We start from the raw sequence: 17,479 nt of genomic DNA on the forward strand, positions 1-17,479 counted from the left end.
TGCCAAGTTTAAAAGGAAAGGGGAGAAAAAAACTTTTATCCCTGCTCTTTTCAATTTACGTGTTAGAAATCAGAAGAAAACAGAATCTAAATCTTGGAGTGCCCTGCGTCTTCTGTGTTCTGCAGATTTAGAACCGGCAGATGCTGGCACCTACGAGTTATAGTGACAGCCTAGAGAAGTGGAAAATGGAAAGAAAGCAAGGGAGGGTGGTTACTCTCCAGCACCGCTGCTCCTGCGAGAGCTCAGGGCAGGCTGAGAACAGACGGAATCGTCCCTCTTCCTAGAACAGCTAGAATACAGTGCAGCCATGGAGCCCAAGGCCGCTTTCGGGGCTTGGTTCTGAGTTTCAGGGAGCCCTGGTGTCCTCCGCCCCATCTCACAGATGGCAATTTCCATCAGTGCCCTCGGTTGCCTGAGAAAAGCCAATTCTCCAAAAAGAATTCTCTAACACTCAGTTTACCTGATATCACATGTATTATTACTGTGTTTATAAAATTAAAATTTTATAACTGGTAGGCATTTTATTTATCATTTTTGAGTTTTCTTTTCCCATTTGCCTCATTTTTTTAGAATTTTGAGGGCTATTTTAGCCAATACAGAAATGCTATTAGTTGAATGGACTGCAAAAAACCTCTGAAAATGCTTAAAATCAATCTGAAGACCAGAAGATGCTTAAGATGTGAAAATGCTTAAGACCATCAACTGTTATACTGTACATACAATGTTAGCAGTACAATCCTGCTTTTTCTTCAAAATAGGAATGGTAGACAAATGGGATTTTAGTTGGATTGATTTGAAACAAATTTTCCCAGAGCTTGCCAGCTGTCTTTTACTAGAGAAACTTCCTGTGGACCATTACTAAGCTCTCTGCCTCCTTCACTGTCGTACTGTTTTTGTTCATTCATTTCATCATTCACCGACTCACTCTATCAAGGACCTGTCTTGTATCAGGATCTGTGCTAAGAAACAATGGAAAGACTCAGCTAAGGAAACAGGGAATGTAGGGTGATACCAGCAGCCATGGGAACGCAGTCATTCTTGGGGGTTGGGGCGGGAGTGTCTGGGAAGGCTTCCTGGAGGTAGTGATACCTGATCAGATGAAGAGATCTTCAGGCAAAGGATGAGGGATCTCGTGTTCCAGATAAAGAAGCATCTCCAACGTTCCAGTCATGAAACTGAAAATAGTTTAGGGTGGCTAGAATACAGAACTGACGGTGAGGGGGCTGGTGGCAAGGGGATGGGTGTGGCATGCTGAGCAGCCATGGGCTCCCTGTGGGCATTGAGCTTATCCAAGGGCAAGGGGGAAGTAGTAAGGGTTTAAACCCCTGAGTAACAAGATCAGATTCACACTTGGGGAGGATGGCTCTGGCTACTCAACCTCAGTGACTGCTGAGCCAAATAGAGGGAACACGGCAGAGGATGAAGACAATGAGGTGGTGATGATGTTGAAGGCAATAATAGCAGCTACCATTTTAAGCACCTCTGGAGCCTGTCATTATGCTGAATATTTTACATATATGTTCATATTTCATCCTCAGTAATCACGTGAAGCAGATATCACTGTTCCCACTTTATGGATGAGGAAATAGAAGCTCAGAGTGTTTAAGCAGCTTCTCCTGAGTCATCTCTCTGGCAAGTGGCCCAACTGGGGTCCAACCGAGTGTGGACGCTCTGAACTGAGCCTGTGCTCTTAACCACTATACTGCTGGGCAAGAGCCCGAGGTGTCGGTGCTGCTTTCTCCCCTCCTCACAGACCTCCTAACTTACTTCACATGCTGCCTCTGTTTTCCATCTGTTTCTCTTCAGCCCTCCACAGAGCAGGTCCCAGACACCCTATGGTTCAGCCCACATGCTGTGTAATTACATGCTTTTTTTAGATGTTAAGGGCCTGGTCTTTGGTTCCAGCTCGGTAGAGGTGACCAAACCCAGAGTCTGTCAGCCGTGGCTGGAAGCCCAACACATGACCTGAGAGTAATGAATTCTTTTGGCTCAGTTATCGCTGCTCTAGAAGTGTCAACATCAACCAAGTCTGTAGTCTTTTCTCTCCAAGTCTCTCAAACCTGCCAGCAACTCTTAAGCGTCCTGAAAACTCACTCTAGCGCTTACAGTTGCCCTCACCTCAGCCAGAGAAGAATCTGCCATCTTGGCACTAGAACTAAGGACCATAGGATCTGGCAGTGGTAGTGGGGACCGGCAAGTCACACGGGCAGAGAGGCCTCAGACACACTAGCTACACTGGCTTCTACTACCTCACAAGAGTCTACAACCAGAGAGAGTGCAAAGGATTTTTGTCTTCGAGTGTGCATTTTAAAAAATATTTAAATAAGGGTTTCTTAACTTGTGGTCTGTAAATCCTAGTTAGACACAAACCTCACCTAAAACTATATTCAGAATCTTGGACATATGAACCTATGCATATTTTTCTTAGCTTTCATAAGATTCAAAAGGAGGCCTATGACCCAATCACAAAATCACAATAAAATAGCTCACAATTGCTGAGCACCTAATGTGCTCTACGCACTTGACGTTATGTAAGACTTGCCATGGTGCTGCGAGCTCTGGGCTGTCGTTTCCTTCCGAGGATCCAAGTAAAGTGACTTTCGCCAGGGCATAGCCACTCAGCAGTGGAGCGGGCCATGTGAAGGGAGGTCTCAGCCACCATTCCGGGCCAGCTTGGCCTAGAAGGCCCTGAGGAGTGAGGAGACCTCCACAGCCACGTATTCCAATGGTATCCGCACCATGCATGTAGATAATGGGGGCTGCTAATGCTCGCTCACTGCCCTCAAACTCTCCTCGTGTGGCTTTCAAAGAAAAATGTGAGCACACATTTCAGTGTATTTTTTTCTGCCAAAAATATGACTAGGCTGACGTTAACCATATATTTTTAAAGATAATTCTCTTTGAAGAAAAAGTAAAGTAGCTGATTTCTATTAAAAGAAAATTTTTAATAGCCCTCATTTCTTTCACAACAACAAGAAAATTATAAATGCTTCTCTCTCCTTTCCTCCTCTCCTTTCCTTCATTCCCATATGCTTTTCCTCCGCATTGGAGTGTGGACTCTGTTTTTTACCAGTGAGCTGGGAAATGGGAGTTGGTTAATTCATAGGTTTAGTTACACCAGGGGCAGTGTTGGGGAAGGTGGGAGGGGAGGTAGTAAAGTGTGCAGTTCCAACTTGCTCTCTCCCAAGGGGCGCAGCCAGGCAGTATGGCCAGAAGTCCGGTCCTGCTGCCGGCCTTGCAGCTCACTTCACGCGGGTGCTGGGCTGTGGAGTTCTGAGTCTTGTACCTCCTTCCCTATTTCCCACCTCCTCATCCTAATGGGTGTACAGCATCTGCCCATGCAAAACCTCACAGTCTTTACAAAGCACATCACAGCCCAGCCCAGTTCTGGGGAACAAACTTTCCCAGTGCTGCAGAGAGAAATCAGCCCCAGAGGAAAGGTCCAGGCTGAGGGAGCAGGAAGGGTCACTTGTCACGACAACAGGCAGGAGAGGCCCAAAGGCCCATGTGAACCAGGGTGGTAAAGCAGCCTTTCCCAGAGCCCTTGACCATAGAGCAATGACAGGACAGACACTCGGAGCTGGAGCCAGCCTGCCTGGGTTGGAATCCTGACTTAACCGTCTTCTGTATGTTTTTGGACAAATTACTTACCCTTCCTCTACTTTATTTTCCTTACCTGCAAAATAAGAATAATATATGTACCTATTGCACAAGATTGTTATAGAGGTTAAATGGATACTAAATGAGATCATCCTCAGTGCTGACACATCATAAGAACTGATCAATGTTAGCTGGTATCAGCATTATTATCATCATTGTTACGGGTTGAATTGCATCCCCCTTCTAAAGATGTTGAAGTCCGAACCCCCAATACGTATGAATGTGACCTTATTTAGAAATAGGTCTTTGCAGATGACCAAATTAAAATAAGGTCATTAGGAACCCTGTATGACTACATCCTAATGAAAAGGGGAAATTCGGACAGAGACAAACACACACAAAGACAATGTGAAGACACAGGAAGCTAAAAGGGAACATGTAAAACATTTTTCCTCACAAACTTCAGAAGAAACCAACCCCGCCAACACTTCGACCTTGGATTTTTGGCCTGCAGAACTAGGAGACAGTAAGTTTCTGTTATTTAAGCCACCCAGTAACAATCATCATCCTTATCACCCACAACATTTACCTCAGGCGTGCCTTCTTATGCTCCCTGAAGGAGGGAGAGACCTCTGCATCAAGGTCTAATTACTAGATTGAAAGCAGCAGCATGATCAACTGCAATTCAGCCGCAAGGAGGTGGCTGGCCCCGCTGTCTCATGGGCCATCCTCCCCAGACTGCATCCTCCTTCAGCCCAGGACACTAGCATTCGGTGGCATTCATGCTACCGCCTTCAGCCTGTTTCTCCACAGTACCCACTCTGTGCCTTCCCCCAAAGAAATATGTGTATTTTATTTCTTATCATCTAATAACCTAGGGTTGGCTTCTCTAATTGCGGTGCGTTTGCCCCTCCTGTTGTTAGGTAATCGTGCTGTCCACTCGACTCCTGACGCCACTTAATATTCTTGAGCTGTTATTTGCAACTGATCGGCTGCATCCAGACCTTGGCTTCTGAGCATCTGCTAAGATGAGACCTCCCCGAGCTGGAAATACCATCCTATTGTCTGTCAGCATTCAAGATATGCCTTCAAATCCAGAGTCCCTGGTACTAAGCGTCAGTATGACTGAATTCCGCCCAAAGGGTCTTGAGAATCACATGGTGAAGTACTTTGCTTGGATTCCTGTGATTGTTTAAAAAAAAAAATTTTTTTTTTCATTCTTCTAAAAGTGTCTGTCTTTCAACTGGCCTAATTCATAATGGTTTCCATTTATTCTTAACCCTCTATTTCTGATCTTCCTTATTTCACCTCCAAGTTCATTAATTCTAAATAAATGCCTGTAGGCGAGTGTTAGTAGATTAAAAGCCTTTTGATCTGCAGTTGCTCAAAAAGAAGTTAGACATGCTTTAGAATTCTGAGTGTGAAGGAGGGAAGTTCAGGTTTTTTGAGATTATATAACTGAGGAAGGAACATTGCACATAAATCTGAGGCTTTGTTTCTCTCTTGATCCGAGACATTTCCGAAAAGGTGAGGAAGGGAGGGAGAAGGGCAGGGCTGCCCTGGTGGTCTGCCTGCTGTAAATTGGCCCACCTCGACCGAGGGCTGCTGCGTTATTCCAGCCTGTGCTCCGGGCGGGGCTGCCAGCCTCCGTGGGAGGGGGGTGGGCGAGCGGTTGCTTAGAGGGAGCTACCTCTGCCTGGGAATGGTTCCCTCCCCTCCCAAAGGAAAATGCCAAGAATGATGTCCAGTCCCAGGGAGTCTAGATTGGAACCCCAACCCTTATGACTTTTGTGATTTCACTTATATTGAAATATAAAGCTTTCTTTTCTGTAAGTCAAATTTTTCCTCCTGGCCATAGCAGAAAAAAACCTAGTGAAATTATATATGAACTCTGGCAAAAATTAACCACTTGGAACCCACACATTTGTAGGTGTGTAGTTGATGGAAATTTCTGGCATCTCTAAAATGTGTTTGTAATAAAGAGATGAAGCTGAAAAACAGTTTCTAGTGCGGCATAAAAGGTGGAGGAAATAAAATGTAAACCAAAGCATTCACATGTCTCTGTTCTAATGTTTGACAAAACAGTCATTTTATGAAGAAGTTGTAAGTTGGAAATCATTCCGAAACACCCTCAAAGCAAGCCGGATAGACACCACTCCTTTCTGTCCCAGTGCGTTTTCCACCTCACACAAGTTCTTTCACGATGCCGCAGTATTAGGGATGCTTTTCTCATTCCACCAATCTAGACGTTTGAAATCGAATTAGAAAATGGCAATAGCCCAAAAGAAATCATAATGAAAGCAGAGATCACTATTTTCTAAAATAAAAAATAAAAGAAGTAACTTGCTATGTGTTTCAAATCTACATTCATGCATTCATTCAGTCATCTCATTCATTCCCAAATATCGAGTGAGCATCTGGCATGTTCCAGGCACTCTGTTAGGTTTTGGCCTTGGTGGCAAATGAGCCAGACCTGTCTGTGACTCTATAGCTCTCACAGAAAGTACAGCTGGTGCTTCTCCTGATGCTCGGGCCCTGTGTGAGTATCTGCTCGTGGTTAAGTTTTAAACCATCTGTCTATCTGCAAAAGAAACTTTCTGTATATATAAAAACCAAACTGCTGACAAGTAGTCACATCTGGGAAGGAGTATAAAATAGGAGGGCTAAGAGAACCAGAGTCTTGTTTTCAATAGACTTGTATGTTTGAATTTTTTTTCATAGCAAATGTATATTTGTATATTATTTTTGTGGCTTTAATGTATTTTTACAAGTTAATTTTTTTTTATTTTAAAAAAGGACATTTAAAAGCTCCTAATCCAAGATGATGAAAGGTGGAAGTTCCTGCTTGCAAATATTATCATTAAGCAGTTACTATGGCCCAAAAATGCTCTCAATTAAGTATGGCCAAAGGCAGTCTCTAAGTGGTGGAGGAAAATGTCATAGGTTTGGTTTACAATCATCTTTTTCCCTCCCTGTGGTTACTGGTTGGAGGAACTGAGCTGGGCAGACAATCAGGTAGTGGAAGGCTTTGGAGAAAAGGTTAAGCCAGAGGAAGTTTGTGGTGACAGGCGTTTGCTTTGAATAAGAAGGTAGAAGGCACAGGACAGAACACTGCTCCTTGAATGAAAAGCAGGAACATAATAGAAACTTGGTATAAATCTCGCAAAGGGCCTTCACTGAATAAGGAAGAAAAAGGGAGCTCAGGAAATGGCACATTGGCCCTTTGGCCAATGAAGCCTCTCTGGTTTTGCCTCCTTCTTGGGCTCATTGCCCAGAAGTAGGAGGGCGTGGGGAGAAATGGGTCACAGTCTTGGCCCCCTGCGAACGAGCAGTGGTTAGAACCGAGCTCCAAGGTCTTCTCTGGGTTTAATCTCAGCTCTGCCACTCACAGCCATGTGAATATCTCCATGTCTCAGTGGCCCCATCTGTAAAAGCCAGGTAATAATGAATGGTACCTACCTCATGAGAGGGTGGCAATAGAGGGAAGCCATCCCTAACACAGCAGCTAGCACATAACACCAAGGAATGCAGGCACTTACTGCTGAAGACACCAAGGAAGATACCTTACAAAATGATAGTCTCAACAGGAGAACAATGTCAAATGAAGAGAAAGTTCAGAAAGTTCAGAGGCATCCTGGGATCCATAGGAGATGAGAAAATGGAGGAATAACACCTTGGTCCCCTGTATTTCCAAGACAGTACAGCCCAGAGGCCAGGAGCAAGGCCTGCAGTGCGACTCAGTCGTATGGTTTCCGATCCCACCTCTTTCACACAGTAGTTTATGTCTCCTGGTCTCAGTTGACTATGAACTTGAACGATGATTGGGCCTACCACATTGGGTTGTTGTGAAAATTAAAAGAATTAAACGTGTAAAGCACTTAGAACATGGCAAGCTGGCCGAGAGCATATTAGTCACCATTACTGGTAGTAAATGTCTAATGCTTGCTCATGCGGCACCCTGTGTCTATAAGAGAACTTTCTCCATCACTGATGTTAGCCACAAGGTAGTTGTGTGGATTCTGAGACTGACACCCTGACTTACTATTTCAACCTCATCCAAATCTACCAGTTCTAAAAGGATTCTCTCTCTACCAGACGTCAGCCACCTGGAGGTGGCTTTCACAGCTGCGCTGAGTGGTAATGCTGGTTTCTTCTCTCAGGGCGTGGGTCCGAGTGTTTGCCACCTAAAACTCTGGTTGGCCAGAGCCAAAACAAGCACATACAAATGCAAACCTTCTGCCAAGGACCTCACGGGCCACTCTATAAACACAACTGATAGAGGCATAAATACTCTGCAATAACTGGCTTTTGCCTTGGTAAACCCTCCGTCTGGATTCCACTTCCCAGCAAACACGGCGGGCGCAGCAAAGGGTTCGGAAGTGCTGGGGAGCTGCGTCAGCCAAGGGCTGTCCCCAGAGGCCAGGGCCTATGGAAATGGCTCTGTTTACACCAGGGCCCCCTCCGTTACAATGTTACCCCAATAACAAAGTATTCCATCAAGTTCCCACAAGACCACTATTATTTATTTTACCCCAGTAACCAGAAACAGAATCTCAACAACAAATAACCCAGGATTACACATGTCAGCTGTCCTGCCGAAGGAACATTAAGAAACTCCATCTCTATTTTAAAAGGAACCTTAAAAGATAAAACTGGATAATGGAGGGTACTTGAGAAGGGAGCATGGAAGCTGGTGGCTGGGATTTTGCCACAATTAGTAATAAACCTAATCCCGTTCTCTCCTCACCAAATTAGGAGACTAATGAGAACAATAAGAACTTTCTGGAAACATCTCTCTTTAGACTCTAAAGGGAGTGCAAAAAACACCAGTTTTTCTGCATTTAGCATAATAAATAAATCTGGGCCATCCCCGAGGACCCCCATTGACTTCTCCGCGGACTCTGGGGCAGCCCACATCCCAACCAGTGCAGAGGCAGGACCAGGAGTTAGCAACTGCTCAATTTCAAGGGACTTGCCCACAAGCTTGTTCATTTGTCCAGAAAATCCATTGTTTTTCTCCCTCATTGGGTGTAAAATAATTGTCGAAATCCCACTTCTCACTAGAATGTAGGGCTCACTGTAAATTCACCCATAGCTGTATGGGACTGGCTGGGTGGGCAGTGAGCTGGGTGTGCAAACACCAGCAGGGTGAGGAGCTGGGAGGGCCAGGAAGGTTGAGCCAGCTCCACACTGCACCACGCCAGACAGGCTACAAAGTGTTCCGAATGTTTTTGATTTGCAGCGGGGAGGAAACTCGAAAGCCAGACATCATGACAGACAAGGATCCGGTTCTGAGGCAGACTGGCTGTGGCTGGGCTGGGCCCCCACCCCTGCCTGGACGTCTTTATTACTGAGCTGGGACTAGAGGCCAGTGAGCAGCCAGCTAATCGCAACAGCAGATGTAGCTGTGGCAGCCAGGTGGGCCAGGGGCCAGGGAGGATCCACAAGCCCAGGGTAGCAACAGAGAGACTGAAGAAAGCTGGACAAAGAACGTGGGCCGGGGCAGGGAGGGCCAGCATCTGGAAGACAAAGAGGAGCGCTTTCAGGGGGCTTTGCTTGGAGAAGCTGAGCTGACAAGTCGTGGACCAGTTGTCTGGGTCTAGGCTGTGGCAGCAGACAGACCTGGGCTGCAGTCCTGAATGTGCCACTTAAGAGCCGGACCAGCCTCTGAATTCTGAGCCTCCCTTCCCCGGTCCTGTAGAGGAACTAACGATGGGTTGTGGAGCTGGTGCGGAGAAACACCTCACACAATGCCTGGCACATACATTTTCAATTAATAGAAATAGAAATTATTACTACCTGTGTGGCTCTAAGCAAGTAATTTAATTTCTCAGCCTCAGTTTTCTCATCTTTAAAATGGATGTGGTATCGTTACCTTCACCACGGAATTCTTTAAAAGATTAAAGGAGATAATTTATAATCTGGTACATTATAAATGCTCAATAAATTCTAATTCCTTTCTTTTCTCCACTCTCCTGTTCCTCTGTCCCTCCATACCCAGGTGGCAAAGGAGGTGTTCCCCTACCAAGGTGGGAGAGTGCTATTCCTTGTTGTCACATGGTTGTAGTTCAGAAATTTAAAAGCATTTCAAATGTTTACCTTGCGCCATGGAGGGCTATCAGACCACAGGGTCAGGGTCAAAGCTGCACCTAAATCCACACTCAGCCATTTTCTGGCCATGGGATTTGGGGCAAATTGTGTATACACTGTGACCCTCACATACCTTTTCTGTGAAATGAGAGAAACGATACTCACCTCATAGTCTATTGTAAGAACTGTGTTTATAAAATGCCTATAATAAAGGACCAATGAAAGGAATCTTAAAAATTAAAGAAAGAAAATTTTAAAAAAGGGGTTAAGAGATACTAATAATGAAAGAGAGGAACAAAAATAATGAAACATGAAGCTAAATTCATGAGAAGAAAACATGGTGTATTCTGGAACTATAAATAGTCAAGTGGGCCTGAGACAGTGGACAGAGATGGGACTTCAGTGGTTTCCAGCTCGCTCTCTCGCTCTCTCTCTCTCTCTCTCTCTCTGTGTGTGTGTGTCTCTCCTCTCTCTGTCTCATTCAGTATGGCCTCAAACACATCACTCTATCCTTCCGAATGAAATGGAGCTCTCAGAGCCCTTCCAGCTCAGACTTCTGAGGTAAAGTATGAGAAACTGAGTCCAGCACAGTGGAGAAGTGAGGGGCAACCATACAGTGCTGGGAAGTGCTGGTGGCAGCTCAACAAGGGAGCAGGAGAGGACTTCCGGAGCCCTGCAGGCTGGTGGGGCAGATGGAAATGAAGGAGAGGAAGGAGCAGCGTGCCAGCAATAGACAGAAGTACAGCTCTGCGCAACACCTGTGCAGGATAAAGCCTGCAGGAAAATTACTTATCTTCTTCAGTTCCAGAATATGGGCAGAAGACCACTGTTAAGCAGATAAAGATTAACCTCTCGCTCACTGGACATTATTCATACAACCACACAAAATGAACAGAAATAAAAGTGAGTAGAATCTAGTCAGAGATACTTGTTGCTGCCTTTGAATTGAGATATTTTTAGAACCTCACATTAGCACCATTTCCCTCCCTGTCCCCAACACACACACACAGTCTTTTTCGAGGTTAAGTTAGGCTTAAAGTATAAAAAATTGCCCTCCATTTAAGGAAGATTTGGGTCATTACCAGAAGTCCCATCAAGAGCAGGCAGAGTATTTATACTGTGAGAAAATAGATTTGAAAGTCTGGCACCATACCATGGAAGGCCCTCAGTAACTACTCATTTTGGCTGCTTCCCTTGGTCCCACAGCCCCACATACACAGAAGTATGTACCAGATTATGAAATGTTATAAAGGAATAAAGAACATTGTGTATTATAAACAATAATATAAACAGAGCCACTTTAACATGGAGTCAGAGGTGCCATGCCAAGAGGAACTGCCTCAAACCCCGGAATGTTAAAAACAGGGAAAATGACCTTTGTACTGGACCAAAGAACTAGTTACAAAGATAACAAGATGACTACCAGACTAAAAATTAAAAACATTGTTTAGAATTAACATCCCTGTGTTATCTGCACCAATAGAAATGCCTTCTTTCTATCGATGCAATTGTTCCCCTTCCCTTTCTCATAAATACTCATTGCCTTTGTCTCCTAATAAGAACATTATTTGGGATTCCACCTGAGTCACCAATTCCCAGAGCTATTCTTATTGATCTCAAATGCTCATTTGCCTCTTAATTTTAAAGGCCTCCTTGTTAACAACATAGTCAGAAGACATAAATTCAGATCGTGTGAACTTGAGGTTGTTCCTCAAAACTTGTTTTCTCATCTATAAAATAGTAGTATTACTTCCTCTACCATCCTCTGTTTTCCAGAGGAATAAATGAGATCAGGTATGTGGGAGCACTACTCAAACAAATATTTGCCCATAAAGGTGGTTACTCAGCTTGCATGAAAGGTCTCTCAGCCCCAGACGGACACAGAGGAGTGGCCTGGCAGTTTAAGCACATACACCTGTGGCAAGAAATACAATTGAGAGGATCCTGAATGACCCAGAGCAGATGGAAAGAGGGGTAGGAGCAGCATGCCAGTAATAAACAGGTGTACAGCACTGCTCACCTCCCAGCTTCTACACTGAGAATAAAGTGCACTTTTAGAAAGCAGCATACCCAAAAGGAGGTTTGCCAAAGGAAGCATGTATGGAGAAACAGTAATCTGGTGTAGAAGCATTAACGTCTTCAAGGCTTAGCTGAGAGATGCCTTCACAGCATAAAAAATATCACAAGACCTTTGTCTTGGGTTTGATCATAAGGGAAATGAATAGGAGATATGCTATTCTTAGATATGAAGCAGCAGATTACAATTTACAACTCTCACAGGCCATGGCCTTTGACAAGACACTTGTTTGTAAGCCTGTTTCCTCGCCTGCAAAGAGGGGATACTAGAATACACCTTCGGTCAGTCCTGGCACCTAGGAGAGAACCCTGGAAGGCACAATGCCCGACTCAGCATGCACAAGATGCTGAATAACACTTCATCTGAAGGACAAAAGGTGAGCATTTCATTAACGACAAAGTAAGAAGTCTTCTCTTTTAAAATGAGATTTATTGTACATAAAATAAATTAATTACAATTTAAGCCAAAGCATGAGTGGCTTTTTAAAGTGCGTCTGTGTAGGGGATCTGGCAGTGACCCTGCATCTGTTCACCCGCTGTAAGAGAGCGTTTTCGCATTTAAGCCATGACTCAGCCCGGCCTGGGAAGCAACCCAACGTCATTGCCATGAACCATTTACACAAATCACACCAAATTCAATGGACACATTTTTTTTTTCTGTATCCAATACAACATTTTTTTAAAAAATTATACAGTCTCACAGTTACTCAAAAAGTCTGGGACTGAAGAATTTGAATTCTCAACCACTCAACACGGGCTCAGCTAAGCAGCCTCATCCGTGTCAGGAGGGAGCAGAGCCTCCCTGCAGGCCTACGAGCTTACAGATGTCTGCATATCCAACACTTTGGCCCATAAGCTCCACCCTTTTTTGGGGGAAAGGGGAATATTTTCTTTTTTGTTCTTTAGAAAAGGAATCTGGGTATCTTTCAGGTTAGAAAGTCATTCTACAAGGAATAGTGTTCCAAATCTTACTCGTAAGAGAAAAGCAATTCTTCCATTTGGGGCGTGAAGGGAGAAGGAAAAGAAAAGAAAAAATCAGAAAGCCTGTGAGACTTGATCTGTTCTTTCATTCCCACTGTAAATCCAATATATTTGGTGAAACTACAACTGACTGTCATTTACAAGGTAGTTAAAAACAAAATCCAAAGCAATTATGTCCCCTTCCCCCTCCACAGGAAAAGAATTAGCATACACGTCACATATTCAGAGAGCAGCTAGGTGGGTTCATTCAAACCTCATCAGTTCTGTCCCCTGCTCAGAACTACTCTTCCTTTTCAGCACCAGTTCCATTTGCCCTTCTGGACTCTCTGCTACAACCCTTTCTGGAACCATGAATTACTGCCAGCACTCAATGTTCCTGCACTGGAAGAACCTCAGGCTATGCTCCTGGGAAGACCAAATCCCCTCAAGTGCCCCTGCTTCAGACAGAGGTGACAGTCCTCACTTTGGCAGAAAGGGCTTGTTTGAACCTCCTCTTCAGGTCCTGCATGTTGGGTGACTTGGGTCTGGGGATGAGAGAGGTTCTTCGCTTCTCTGGTGTGCTGCTGGGTGGCTGTTTGTGACTCACTTCTTTGCATAGGATGTGGAAAGCATTGTAGACATCATTGTAATTTTCACTGACAGACACTTCATAGAATGAGCAGCCCAGCATGCTGGCCAGCTGCAGTCCGAGCTGAGGGTCCACCTGCTTGATGTGCAACAGGTCAGCTTTGTTGGCCACGACCACCACAGGCAGCCGACTGCCCAGGTGTAGCTGCTGGACGTGCTGGTGGAGCTGACCAATGAGTTCATAGCTCTTGTAGTCGGTGATGGAGAAAACAATCACCACAGCATCTGCCCAGCGAATGCACCTATTCAACTGTTCATTGCAGCTCAAGCCATTCTCATGGACCTGAAAGAGAGAGGTGATGGCAAGGTGAATTGTGAGTGCCGAAAAGAGCCCTGGCTTGGCTGCACAGAGAATTCAAAAGAGCCCTTGACAGTAATGCCAGGTCACAGACCATAAACAAGTTATATCCCCACACACTTCAGCTTTCTTGACAATATGTTGATCCAGCTGCACAGAGTTGGAATAAATAACAGTGCAGCTTACCACACTCAAGTGGAAAATTGACCTGCAGAGAACTCCATGCAGAGAGACTTTGTAGTTGCATAAAATGGGAAATTAACTGGCTAGACAGTAAGTCTGGGGAAGTAAAGATAGGAGCTGGAAGCATTTAAACCTGGATAACTGCCCAGTTCAGGAGGGGGAAAAAAAAACCCAATACACACACATTAGCATGGCTCTTTTGTCTATAGAGTAACTTTCCACAATAAAAAATGATTCCAAGTATTTGGAGACTATACCTAACTGTTTGCTTTTTAATGCCAAAAACACAAATGTAAAAACTGACCTTTTAACTATAGCAAGGAAACTTTGCCAATTCCAAGTACGTTCGATTTGGTCTTTTCTGCTGGGCAGAATACTCCTAAGAGAAGATTTCCGCCCCTGAGGCAAATCTCCCAAATTAAGCCAGGCTAAAACTGACCAACAGCCAGATACTATTGAAGAGTCAAACAACATGTAAAATCCTTGACTAACTCCCCAAATTCCTCTCCTCCTTTAGCATGAGGTACTCTGAGAACAACAGAACAATTCTATAACCAAACAAACTCCCCACTGACCTAGTCACACACCTCAGAGCTTCTCACCTGAATACCTGGAGTGTCTTGAACCTGAATAGCCAGGGTTTCACCTTCTATTTGGACTTGTCTGGTGTAGAGATTACCTATGAAGGGGGAAAAAAAGATTATGTTCATTTTTCTTGAACAACTTTTAAAACATTCTGGGACTTTTTAATTTAGAAAATATAACTTGAACCAATGCATAAAAAATAAGCTATAGTTTATCCTAGTTAATGGGCTTAATCAGATTTTCTGAAGCAATTGTAATTTTAACTTTATATTAGTGGATTTACTAAAACCAGGGCAAAATTCTCAAGTTTTTGGAAACATTGTCTCATTTTAAATGAAGCTTCCATATTTAGAGTCTTTCTTTGAAGCACTTTTTATTGCTTGGCATGTATAAGATTTGTTTTTAGTAGTTTATCACTCTTTGCCATAAATTTATATTTTAGCTATTAGATATAATGGTTTGGTAGGCAAATATTGTTAGTGAATGCACAGCCAACATTACCAATTGAAATATAAATGTGATATAACCATAGCTAACTTTACATCAAAGCAGGAGGCTGTTACGTCTTATCTTTGGATGGTTTATATAGTGCATGACAAATAAACTCCTATAGGTACTTCGTATGGTCTAAGGAATGAAACAATTTGCTAACAGAACATAGGCTGAAAGCCTTTAAGCCTCCCAGTGCCTAGTCTTAATCATAACGATTGAAATAGTGTCTTTTTATTCAGGAACTCTTCTAAAATTCTATCACCTAGTTATTTTTCTTTGTTAAGAAGAGAACTTTAGGTTTACAACTGCTCTCCTTTGGCCTTTGCTTTAAAAGGTCACCTCTGAAAGGCAGCCAGCAGAGAGGGAGAGGGGTGGGGGAAGAAGCTGGTGCTTTTTTTTTTTTTTTTTTATGACTTTTGCAGGAGTGTTTTGAAGGGAGAGGCTCTTGAGTACAAAGGGTGCTTCCAGCTGGGGTCCCTATAGTTAAAACATACCAAGGGGAATACTTTCAGGCACTTGATAAAATGATGAATGGGCTTGGAATGGAATGAGGCCAGATGGCAGTTAGGGAATGGGGAAACATGGGAGGTAGTATACAAAGTTGGAGAGGGCAAGATTCTTACGCTGACTGTCACTGCGAAGGAGCCTGCCTGGGAGACACTGAAAAATGGGAACAGCAATACTGGTGCAAGCTGATGGCATTTTTCTCAAATGTATTTCCTCACCTGCATTTCTTTCATAGTCACCAATGAATCGTTTGGTGAGGAATCGGACCACCAGAGCTGCAGGTCAGAAAAGAGAAAGGAAAGAGGCTTAAACCTGGCACTAGAAGTTTGATTAGTCTCCACCCCACCCCCAGCCTGGAAAACAACTCTCCTAGAGAAAGCCAGCCAGCCACCTAGTGAAATTCCTACCCGCCAGCTCCTTGACCCTTCTTTCCAAACACACGGAGAAGGGGCTGGAAGGCATGGTGAATTATGGCTTTGCCCAGCTGGAAGGGTCATTTGGCCCACCACCCTCCTCTGAGCCCAGCTAAGCCACACCTAAAGCCTTCCAGCAGATAGATGTCTTTCCTAATCTTAAAGACCTCCAAAAGGGGTTACATTCACTAAGTCTCCTTTCTGTGTTAGGCACTGCCAGAGGTTCAAGAACCCCAAAGTTTTAATGCCAGTTGTGTCGGTGGTGCCGAGGTCGCCTGGCCATTCTGGACCCAGTTTCCCTCATCTGTTGAAGGAGAGAGTTGCAGGCGATGCTGGCTAAAGTCCCTCCAGAGGGGCAGCGAATTAATAGGAGGCTGTAGGCAATCCAGCTACAACTCCCACCTCTCTCCCCACTCCTCGTTTATCCGCGATTCCCAGCGGGGGCCGCCCACGTTCAGCCCTGGAGATAAACGGGTTCTCGCCCGGGTGCGAGGACTCACCGGTCTTGCCCACGCCACTCGCCCCCACCACGGCGATCTTGACCAGGCGGCGGCCCGCCGCCCCCACGCAGTAATCCGCGGCGGCGGCGGCGGCGCTGCCGGGAGCGGGGTACTCGGCTATGGTGCACATGTTCTGAATGAGGCGCATAGCCGCTCCGGCCGGGGCTGCACCGCGCGGGGCAGGAGCTGGTGGGCGGAAGGAGGCTCGCGCTGCGCGGCAGCGGGCAGCAGGACCTGGCCGAGGGGCTCTGCGGTAGTAAGAAAAACAAAAAACAAAAAAAGGCACCGGAGTGGGCACAACGTAAGACCGCTGCGGGCTCGGACTCCGGGCTGGGACTGCACCCGGGCTGCGCGCGCGCTGTTTTCTCTGGGGTCGGCCCCGCCCCCTGCCTCCCGAGGCCAATCCCAGGGCGCCCTGCGCGAGGCCCCGCCCCCGGCGCCGCGCCGCGCGCGCAGCGCCCTGGGGCCCCCGGGAGCGAGTGCTGGGCCCCGTGAGACGCGAGTGAAGTGGGGCGGCCGGCCCGAGGGGGGCCTACATGTGGGCCTGAGCCAATAGCTCAGCCAATGGCGGGCGCCGGGGAAGGCAGCACCGGGAGCTGGCTCGCGTCCCGCTGCGCCGGCACGGGGCAGATGCTGTGGCTGAGGGTTGGGGACACCTCGGGTTCTGGGAAGCCGGGCTCAGCCTGGAGACGCCCATGGGGTACGCTTGCCTGCATGCCTGCCCAGTCCCTACAGCCAACTGACCTCTCGGCCCCAACCCTCCCACCCTGAGGGAACCTGCGCCGGCGAGGCGGAGGCCTCGAGAGTGTGAGCCCCGGGTCCGGAGTCCCAGTTCTGCTGCCTGGCCTCTGGCCTGTCTCATTAATTTGGGGTGTGATTGCACTGACTCGAGTGCATCTGGGGTGGCATCCCGGATCACAGATTTGGCTACAGTGTTAATAAGTAACAAAGACCCACAACCATTCCCCTAAAATGTGACTTTTGACTTTGGGGCAAAATAATGTCACCCATTTGTCTCTAGAGCCACATTTTCTGGCTCCTGTCAACAGGGTGGCGGATCACTCACCCTCCAACAAGCTCACGTGAACACACGTTTGGGTACATGTACAGCACACCCAGAGGCAAAC

The 17,479-nt window shown here is 45.8% G+C and overlaps 2 protein-coding genes across 2 annotated transcripts in view; one reads left to right on the forward strand and one right to left on the reverse strand.

Annotated features, from left to right (window-relative positions):
* Nucleotides 1-5,650, forward strand: part of SCFD2 (sec1 family domain containing 2) — a 346,047-nt gene extending 340,397 nt beyond the window's left edge. The window contains exon 9 of the mRNA XM_016119585.2: nucleotides 4,524-5,650. Within this exon, the coding sequence (XP_015975071.1) occupies nucleotides 4,524-4,616 (93 nt within the window). The 3' untranslated portion in view covers nucleotides 4,617-5,650. The remainder of the gene's footprint in view (nucleotides 1-4,523) is intronic.
* A 6,526-nt stretch (nucleotides 5,651-12,176) lies between these two features.
* RASL11B (RAS like family 11 member B) lies at nucleotides 12,177-16,700 on the reverse strand. The gene is made up of 4 exons (XM_016119588.2): nucleotides 16,353-16,700; nucleotides 15,658-15,714; nucleotides 14,458-14,534; nucleotides 12,177-13,657 (listed from the first exon to the last, which is right to left on the reverse strand). The coding sequence occupies exons 1-4, from the start codon at nucleotides 16,498-16,500 to the stop codon at nucleotides 13,187-13,189; spliced, it is 753 nt and encodes a 250-aa protein (XP_015975074.1). The 5' UTR covers nucleotides 16,501-16,700; the 3' UTR covers nucleotides 12,177-13,186.
* Between the last annotated feature and the right edge of the window lie 779 nt (nucleotides 16,701-17,479).

Source organism: Rousettus aegyptiacus, unplaced genomic scaffold (assembly GCF_014176215.1).
Source record: "Rousettus aegyptiacus isolate mRouAeg1 unplaced genomic scaffold, mRouAeg1.p scaffold_m13_p_10, whole genome shotgun sequence".
Taxonomy (NCBI): Eukaryota; Metazoa; Chordata; class Mammalia; order Chiroptera; family Pteropodidae; genus Rousettus; species Rousettus aegyptiacus.

Bases quoted from the DNA above. Each gene is read 5' to 3' on its own strand.
- RASL11B (XM_016119588.2), bottom strand. From the start codon at position 16,500: ATGCGCCTCATTCAGAACATGTGCACCATAGCCGAGTACCCCGCTCCC. The intron at 15,715-16,352 runs GTGAGTCCTCGC...TCTGACCTGCAG, and splicing joins GAGTGGCGTGGGCAAGACCG to CTCTGGTGGTCCGATTCCTC. The intron at 14,535-15,657 runs GTGAGGAAATAC...CCCCCTTCATAG, and splicing joins TGACTATGAAAGAAATGCAG to GTAATCTCTACACCAGACAA.